This window comes from Oryctolagus cuniculus, chromosome 18, assembly GCF_051225735.1.
Source record: "Oryctolagus cuniculus isolate XC-2025 breed Fujian yellow rabbit chromosome 18, ASM5122573v1, whole genome shotgun sequence".
NCBI lineage: Eukaryota > Metazoa > Chordata > Mammalia > Lagomorpha > Leporidae > Oryctolagus > Oryctolagus cuniculus.
Window position 1 is genome coordinate 78,734,719 of NC_142884.1, and position 8,261 is coordinate 78,742,979.

At 70.1% G+C, this 8,261-nt stretch overlaps 1 protein-coding gene across 2 annotated transcripts; it reads right to left on the reverse strand.

The window, feature by feature from the left end:
- Window positions 1-86: 86 nt before the first annotated feature.
- On the reverse strand, window positions 87-8,001 carry SNAI3 (snail family transcriptional repressor 3). 2 transcript variants are annotated; one of them, XM_051840233.3, is made up of 4 exons: window positions 7,843-8,001; window positions 4,598-5,218; window positions 3,762-3,952; window positions 87-263 (listed from the first exon to the last, which is right to left on the reverse strand). In XM_051840233.3, exons 1-3 carry the CDS (start codon window positions 7,916-7,918, stop codon window positions 3,771-3,773), a joined length of 879 nt encoding a protein of 292 aa, XP_051696193.1. In that variant the 5' UTR covers window positions 7,919-8,001; the 3' UTR covers window positions 87-263; window positions 3,762-3,770. The 2 variants fall into 2 exon arrangements, with proteins under 2 accessions (XP_051696193.1, XP_002724489.3); XM_002724443.6 differs by lacking the exon at window positions 87-263 and adding an exon at window positions 2,105-2,301.
- Between the last annotated feature and the right edge of the window lie 260 nt (window positions 8,002-8,261).

Here is an 8,261-nt window from a genome sequence, read left to right on the forward strand (position 1 = left end):
CTTCCAGGAGCGGACGGGGGCAGAAGGTGCGAGGTCGGCGAGGGCCCCGCAGGGAGGGAAGCGGGACCCTGCTTGCCGGGTGGTTCTGGGCTCAGCGAGTCCCTCCTGCGTCAGGGCGTGGCTCCGCAGGCCAGGCAGGGCTGTGTCCCACGGTATCAGGCATGAGGTTTACCGCAGCCGCAGGGCTCAGAGGGAGGGACCTGGCCACAGGCTGTCGTTCTGTGCTCCAAGGCTGTCCCCGTCACTCACAGCACAAGGTGGGCCTGGGGAAAGGGGGGGGGGGTGAGGGAGGCGGCATGGCTGTCACCACGCGGCAGGGGCGCTGGCACCACTGTGGCATCGCTGGCCCCGACTGTTCCCCGAGGCCAGCGCAGGCTTGGCCTTGGGCGGGTCTGGTCCTGGTCCCTCTACAGGTCCTCCCTCCCCTCTAGGAAGCAGTGCGGGGGCAGCGGCCCACCCGTCCTGGATCCCAGCTGTGCTGGGGGGGGGACCTGGCCACTGGCTGCTTCTGGGGGGGTACAGCGGGAGGGGCTCCACTCCGAGGTTTGTGATTCCTGAGCTGAGGGTTCGTCTCCAGGACGTGGCCGTGGCCGGGTGGGGTCCGGGGGCCTAGGCTGGACATGAGGGAGCCGGCCGCCGTGGAATCGGGGAGAAGGGTGAGGAGGGCGCCTGTCCCTGGTGGGCCTGGGCCTAGGGCCGGGTTCCCCGTGGTCCAGCCGGGAGAGCGCCTGGGGCCCGGGAAGTGACTCCCGCAGGTGCTGCAGACACTGGGAGGGCCCGGCACGTGTCTTCTGCATGATTTGTCTTGATGGTTTGTCTCTCATCTACCGGCTCACTCCCTAACCTCCCCCCCCAGGTCCCCCGCATGCGTGGGGGAGCCGAGCCTCCACGGTTAGGAAGCGCAGGCAGGAGCCCGGGGCCGTGGGCCGCGCTGGCAGATGCCTGCCTCCTCTGTCAGGAGTGGTGAACGAGGGAGCCCTGGCCCCGGGCCGGCCGAGGAGGCGGGGGCTGTGCCAGCCCCGGGGGACATTCCCGCGCCTCTGTGCTGCCCTCGCGCCATCTCAGCTCTGGGGAGCCACGGGAAGTCTGCGTGGGTGCAGGCAGACGCCGAGGGGGGTTCCGATGCAGGTCTGCGCTGAGTGGCAGGCGGGTGTCCCCAGGGCGCCCGTGTGTGCTTGGTGTTCCCAGGACTCCGACTCGAGGCCCCGCGATGCAGCGAGCAGGCGGGAGCAGAGCCCCGCGCCCGTGGCGCTGGCAAGGGTGGGCGAGGCCGGAGCAGGCCTCACGGGCCTGGAAACTCCAGGGCTGGCCAGGCTGCCATACTTAGGCACACGGCCTGCCCTCCGGCTATTCATAGTAACAAGTGGGCTATTTTCAAACACCCAGAGAACCCCCCAGAATATTCTGGGCCAAACTGGTATTTATAGACTCCCCGGGCCCCTGGAAGCCAAGGCCATCAGCTTTGCGCCACGGGCCTTCAGGGGGGGCACTGCTCTCAGCCGGGGGGGGGGGCGGGTCACCGAAGCCGTGCTGGAGCCATGCTGCCCGGCGCACCTGTTCCCAGGGGGCCCAGCTGTGACCTCACTGCTTTTCCCATGAGCCGGGGGACTCTGGGGGGCTCCTGGGGGTGCTCAGGGCCACGCCCTGCCACAGCCTGCAGGGCGCCCTCCTGGGGTGGGCCTCGGGGGGCTTCCCACTGTAAGAGGGGGCGTCTCCCTCCAGCAGCGCTCCGGTCTTCCTCTAGCCCAGAATCCTCACCCATCCCTAGACACGGCCGGGGCGTGGCTGGTGCACCTGCGTCTGGCTCCCATGGGCCCTCGTCTGCCCCCTAGGCTGCCTGCACAGTGGGCCTGGAGGGCCTTCTCCAGGGAGGGGCACCAGCTAGTCCCCAGGGCAACTCCCCACGCCCTCTGTTGGGACTGGAGAAGGCTCCAGGACCCCCAGACTTGTGAGCACCTGGTTGGTTTGCCCGGCGAGGGGCGGCACAGTGGAGGAGGGGTGGACGGCGGCCGGCAGCGCCCCGCAGGTGCCCGCGCCTTCCTCTGCCCCCGCGGCCCTGCCCTCGGCCGGCCCGGATCTGAGTGTCAGAGCATTTTCCATGGGCTGCTACACGAGGAAAACATTCCGTGTTATTTCAGGCCTGTGAGACTCCCTTCCCCACGCCCGACAGGTGCAGCTGCCCCATTTAGCGCCGGCATCCAGGAATAGAACGCAATTTACAATGCAGCTTCCGAAGGCACCTGATGCTGTCAGAAATCACAAGCCAAAGCCGCTGGCAGGAGCCCCAGGCCCGGCGGGAACCTGCAGGGGAACAGTGAGCCGTGGGGGCTGGGCCCAGGTGCCGACCCCTCCCCACCTGTGACCCGACCAGGGGAGCAGGACGGTGGGAGAGGCGGCTCCCGGTGACCCACCAGCCACACCCGCTGCCCTGCGGCCAGTCCAGGCCTGGCAGGCAGTGCCGGGCAGACCTCTTGTTCTCGGCGGCCGCTGGGGTGACTGGTGCCCCCGACCCCAGCCTCCAGAACCTCAGAAGGTAGCCTCACTTGGACAGAGGTCCTTGCAGGTGGCCCTCGCCCAGGGTGACTGGCAGGGGAGGGCTTCTGGGCTGTGGCCTCCCAGGTAGGAGAGGGGCACAGCCTGGCCATGCCTCCCTGGGGAGGGGTCTCCCTTTTGAGCCCCTGAGGGGCGAGCTGTTTAATTAAGAGCACCCTAGGCCGAGCCTGCCCGGGGAGCCAGGCACTGTGTGGCCCCAGGGAACTCTCCCCAGCGTCCTGGGACTGCGTGGGCCCCAAGGGGCGCAGGCGAGGGCGGGGAACCCTGGGCCAGGGCCAAGGTGGAGCTGCGGACGGCAGCCGGCAGCCAGCCCTCTGGAGAGAGGAGCAGGTGTCCCTTTGGGGAACCTGCCACCACCACCCTCCTTGGCCAGGGCTACAGGGCTCAGCCCCTCGCCATCCTGGATGTCACCCTCCGGGTCGAGCCCAAGGCCTGTGACTTCCTGGGAGTGGGAGGCCCAGCCGGCTGCTGGCTGCCTGGAGAGGCCCCGGAGCTGGGCAGTGAGGGCAGGGCGCTGGGTCGGTGGGGACACCGAGGCCTGGGACAGGGCAGGCCAAGGTCAGGGACGCTTAATCCCGTTTAGACGCCCATGGCTTGTAGGAAGAAAAGCTACAGGTGGCTCCCATGCACAGAGGCTGGGCACGTGGCTAAATGGCCAGGTCACGGGCAGAGCCCTCCTTCCATGGCCCCTCACGCCGGGGACTGAGCCGCCTGCCCTGGCCACACGCCCCCACCCCCGGCTCTTCCCGGTGGCTGCATCCGTGGCGCTCTGGCCCCGTCTCCTCGCTGCAGCCCAGCCTGCTCGAGTCACCCTGAGTTGGAGAATTCTCGGAGTTCACTGCTCCACAGACCCGGGGACTGGGCGGGGGCTTTATCACCCACCGTGTTTCCTGGGAGCTCGTGGGACCCCGAGGCCCAAACCCGCTGCTGGCCCTGCCCCAGCCAGGAGCAGTCCGGGGAGGAGGGAGGACATGCGTGTGCACAGGCCGTGCAGGTGGCCGTCGCTGTGTCCCGCGGGGACCTGTTTTCCAGGTGCCTGGCTGACTGGGGCAGCCCCGCGTGCCAGTGCCCCGGCAGGAGGTGCTGGGACCGTGTCCCGTGTCCCGTGGCTGAGCCCTGGGCGGGCCGGTGGGAGACAGGGTCTCCGCGGGGCTCAGGGGTCGTGCCCCTGGGCTGGGGCTGGCGGCGTCAGGCCCCGCCCCTCCTACCTGTGCGGCTCAGGGCCCGGCGCGGCAGCCGGCCTCCTCGTGCCGGGTCAGGAGGGACATGCGGGAGAAGGCCTTGGCGCAGCCGCGGCAGCGGTACCTCTTGGTGTCCGAGTGTGTCTGCAGGTGGGCGCGCAGGTTGGAGCGGTCGGCGAAGGCCCTGCTACACTGAGAGCAGGCGTAGGGCTTCTCACCTGGGAGGAAGGCGGGCAGCTGGAGTGGTGCGGCACCCCCTCGCCCACGCTCCGCCCGCAGCCACAGCCGTCCTGGGGCCCTCGGCTCGGGACCCCGGCAGCTCTTCCCGGCCACTGGGGCCGAGAGGCAGGAACCATGGGGTCCTCGCCAGAGGCATAGCTGCCCCCAGCCCCACCCTCCGGAGGGCGGCGGGCAGGGTCGCCATGCAGCCCACCGTGTTAGCCGTGCCATTACCCTGCCCCTTCGTCTGCCCCACCTGCCACCCCCAGCCTGGGCAGGCTGCTCCGGCGTTCCCAAACCCAGAGGCCCTGCCTTTGGCCAGGGCCACACCGCCCCCGGGATCGCGGCCGTGAGACCTCAGAGGGCACACAGCGCTCCGGGCCTGCCCCCCACCCCAGCGATGCCCGTGGCCCAGCGCCTGCGGCTGTGCCTCCTCTGCCGGCACCACGAGGACGGGGCCGTGAGCAGAGCCCTGACCCCACACGCCTCACACGGGGGTCCTGATGAACACAGCCGCCCCGGGGTGGGGGCAAGCCCCGGGCGAGCCTCAGGAGCCGGGAGGGGCAGGCGGCGTCCTCCCCTGGGGCTTCAAAGGGTGCGCAGCCCCCAGGGCCCCCCGCCCGGCCCCTGCCCGCGGGCCCTACCCGTGTGGGTGCGGAGGTGGCCCTGCAGCAGCCAGGGCCGGGAGAAGGCCTTGCCGCACACTGCGCAGGCGCATGGCAGCGTGTGCGTGCGCAGGTGCATCTTGAGCGCGCCCAGGCTGCCGTAGGGCTTGCCGCAGAACCTGCAGGTGAAGGTGCGTCCGGCCTGCAGGGGGCAGTGCAGCTGCTGGTGCCTGGCCAGCCCGGCCAGCGTGTGGTAGGGCCTGCGGCAGTGGACACACTCCAGGGCCCCGGGGGCGCGGGCCACCCCGTCCGCCCCGAGCCGTCTGCCAGGAGCCCCGTCCCCGCCGGGGCCCAGGATCGGGGGCCAGCGCGTGGGCAGCGCCAGCGCAGGGGGCAGGTTGAGGTGGTTCAGGCTGTCTTTGAGGGGCACACCGGGGGCCCGGCTGGGCCGAGGGTCCACCCTGCCGGTCTCCAGCGAGTCTGGCCCGGAGGCCTCCGGAGCTCCGTGGTGGTGCAGCCCGCGGGGCAGGGCGAGGCAGGCCAGGGCAGCGGTGCAGGGCCAGGGCACAGGAGAGTCAGCAGGCGTGCGAGGGGCGTCCTCGGCGGGCGGGAGGGGCGACTCCACCAGCCCCCCACAGGCTGAGCAGGCGCCGCTGGCTTCTGGAAGGTGAAGGGGAGAGAGGGCACAGGGTGATGACGGGCCGGGCCCCTGCGGCCTGTCCGACCCCATCCTCCTGCAGGGTGCTCCCGGGAGCCGTGGGACGCAGGGTCCACGTCCCGGGGTGCCCCAGTTCGGTCACGTGACACGGCCCTCCTGGGGCAGCGCTCCTGGGCCCCCACGCACCTGGGGTCAGAGCACTTGGCAGGCAGGCGCCACCCGTAACACTCGCCCCTGTAACTAATGAGCCTGCAGTCACCGCCCTGTCACCCCGTAGCGTCTCCTGGGCACGCTGCCGTGGCCGCCGGCTCCGCTGCGGTGGGGCTGGGGCCCCGGCTCCCCTCCCGCAGCCCCGGGCGGACCCTCCCCTCCGGCACGCGCCTGTGGTCCTGGTGCAGGCCACGGCGGGAACCCCAGGAAGCAAGCTGGTTTGCAGGAAGAGTTACGTCTCCTCTTCACGTGTGCTGCCGCGAGTCTCAGCCCCGCCCCCCGCCGCGCAGGGCTGCCCCAGGCCGAGGCTGACCTGGACCTCGACCGCCCGCCCCTCCACAGCCAGAGGCAAGGGCGACGGCCGAGTCGCGGGCAGGGACGTGCGTGGTCCTTTCCCGCAGACGCCCCACTCACTCATCCTCACTCCTCATCAGCCTTGGCCAACGCCTCGGCACGCCCACCGGGAGGAAGCGCCGCCGGCGAGTGTTGGCGAGGATGGGGCAGGGGGTCCCACGCTCCAGCCCTGCTCCCCTCCCCTCCCCCCCAGCATAAAGTCCACACCAAATAGGTGGGCGCTGGGGCACAGCCGGCTGGGCTGCCTCCCACACCGTGTGTCCACGCGAGGGCCGGTTTGGGACCCAGCTCCTCCACTTCTTTAACTTTTTTTTTTAATTTTTTAAACAGAGAGAGAGAGACAGAGAGAAAGAGAGAGACACAGAGAGAGGTCTTCCTTCCATTGGTTCACCCCCAAAACGGCCACTACGGCTGGCGCTGGCGCTGTGCCGATCCAAAGCCAGGAGCCGGGTGCTTCTCCTGGTCTCCCATGGGGTGCAGGGCCCAAGCACTTGGGCCATCCTCCACTGCACTCCCAGGCCACAGCAGAGAGCTGGCCTGGAAGAGGGGCAACCGGGACAGAATCCAGTGCCCCGAGCGGGACTAGAACCCGGGGTGCCGGCGCCGCAGGTGGAGGATTAGCCCAGTGAGCCACGGCGCCGGCCCCAGCTCTTCCACTTCTAATGCAGGTCCCTGCCGGTGCAGCTGGGCCCCTGCCACCCACGTGGGGAACCGGACGGAGTTCCTGGCTCCAGCCTGGCCCAGCTCCAGCTGCTGGGGGCATTTGGGGAGTGAACCAGCAGATGGCAGCTCACTCTCCTCCATCATCCTGCCTTTCAAACTAATTACTTTTTTTAAACTCGGCACATCAGGTTTCTGTGCTCCCAGTAGGGGTAAGAACAAGGCCTGGGCAGAGGAGTGGGTGCCCCTGCTCCCGCCCCCAGCCAGCCTCTCCCGGGGAGGTCACCTTGTGTCAAGTGCATCTGTGAAACCCAGCAGGACCTGGACCTTGGTCTGGAGGAGACCCTGCCTGCGACAGGAGCCGCCCCGGGGCAGGCCAGGGGCGGGGCCATCCTGGTTTTGGAAGAGGGAGACAGGAGGGAGCAGGACTCTGCCCGCAGCCGCCCACCCATGCCAGGGCGAGGGGGGCGCGCTGGAGGGACTCAGCGGTGGGGCTGTGGCCGTGTGAGTCTGTGTGGCCACACACCTGTGTGGACGAATCCCCAGCGCCCTGCGGCCTGAGCACCCTCTCCTGCTTTGGGCTCTGCTTTATCTTACCCAAAATTGATTTCGAAACGCACATTTGAAAGGCACGGCCTCCACGGCGCCACCTTGTGGCAGCTTTGGGCACCACGCTGATCCAGGTGGGGTTGGCTCGGGTGGGAGTGAGGGTCGTGGGCTGGGCTCTCCTTCCCCCTTCCAGAGGCACCAAGGGCTGCTGGCCGGGGGGGTCTGCATCCCAGGCAGCTGCGGAGCCAGGTGGGGGCAGCACTGACAGGGGGTGGGCGGGCTTCCCTCTGCGGGGCAGGGTGCCTGTGCACCGATGTTGCTGGGTGGGGTCTCCCCACTGCAGCCAGCGGGCTTCCAGGGCCGGGGAGGCGGGAGAGGGAGGCCCGGAGGCCCCACGGACGCAGGACGAGCCAGGCCTTTGCTCAGAGCCAGCCCAGGCCCTGCTCTGGGGTCCCTGTGCTCTCCACTCCCAGCCACGATGTTTGGCGGTGCGTGTGTGGGGCTCTGCCCAGCGGTAGCCCCTCACCCTTCCTTCTGCACCACCGCTCTGGGGGACCACTCCCATACCTGTGGCTGGGGCCCACGACCAGCGGACCCCCTCAACTGGGCAGTCACGGTGGGGGTGGGCAGCAAATCCCTGGGGACTGGCAACTTCTCAGCCCCCCCTCCCGCGCAGGGCTAAGCCCCCTGAGGCAGAGAGCCAGTCCAGGGTCACTCCCCTCCCTCCGACCCCGAGGCTGGGTCGGGCTCCCTGGAGCTAGCGAGCCAGCGCCTTCTCCGCCCACCTAGGACCCCCTGCCGGCCCCGCAGGGTCAGCTCTGGGCCGGGGCCCGGGACGCCGGGCAGCCCCTACCTCTCTGCATCTCCAGCTGCCCGTAGTTGGGGACCCTGTGGCCCGAGTGCGTTCTCACCAGGAAGGAGCGCGGCATGGTCCCCTCCTGGGCGCGGGTCCCGACTGCGAGGCCCCCGGCGCCCTCGGGCAGCGCCGGCCGGGCAGGTGCGGGCAGGGTCAGGCTCATTAGCATAGCGCGCGGCCTCCGCCAACCAGCACCCGGCGCGCGCGGGGCGGAGCCGCGGGCGCCACGCCCAGGACAGGTGCGCGGGCGGGCGGGGGCGCGTGGCCGCGGGTGTCCTCCCCACCGGACTTCGCTGGCACGCGCGCCGCAGTCACGCAGTGACCCCTCGGGCGGGGCCGCCCACTCGCTGAGGATTGAAAGGCGCAGTTGGGGGCCGGAGTCGGGAACCCCAGATTCCGGGCGGCCTCCCTGGCCT

What these genes read in the sequence shown, in the direction of transcription:
- SNAI3 (XM_051840233.3), bottom strand. Translation starts at nt 7,918, where the DNA reads ATGCCGCGCTCCTTCCTGGTGAGAACGCACTCGGGCCACAGGGTCCCC. An exon ending in GCAGCTGGAGATGCAGAGAG is followed by an intron (nt 5,219 to 7,842) that starts GTAGGGGCTGCC and finishes TTCACCTTCCAG; the next exon opens with AAGCCAGCGGCGCCTGCTCA. An exon ending in CCACCTCCGCACCCACACGG is followed by an intron (nt 3,953 to 4,597) that starts GTAGGGCCCGCG and finishes CCTTCCTCCCAG; the next exon opens with GTGAGAAGCCCTACGCCTGC.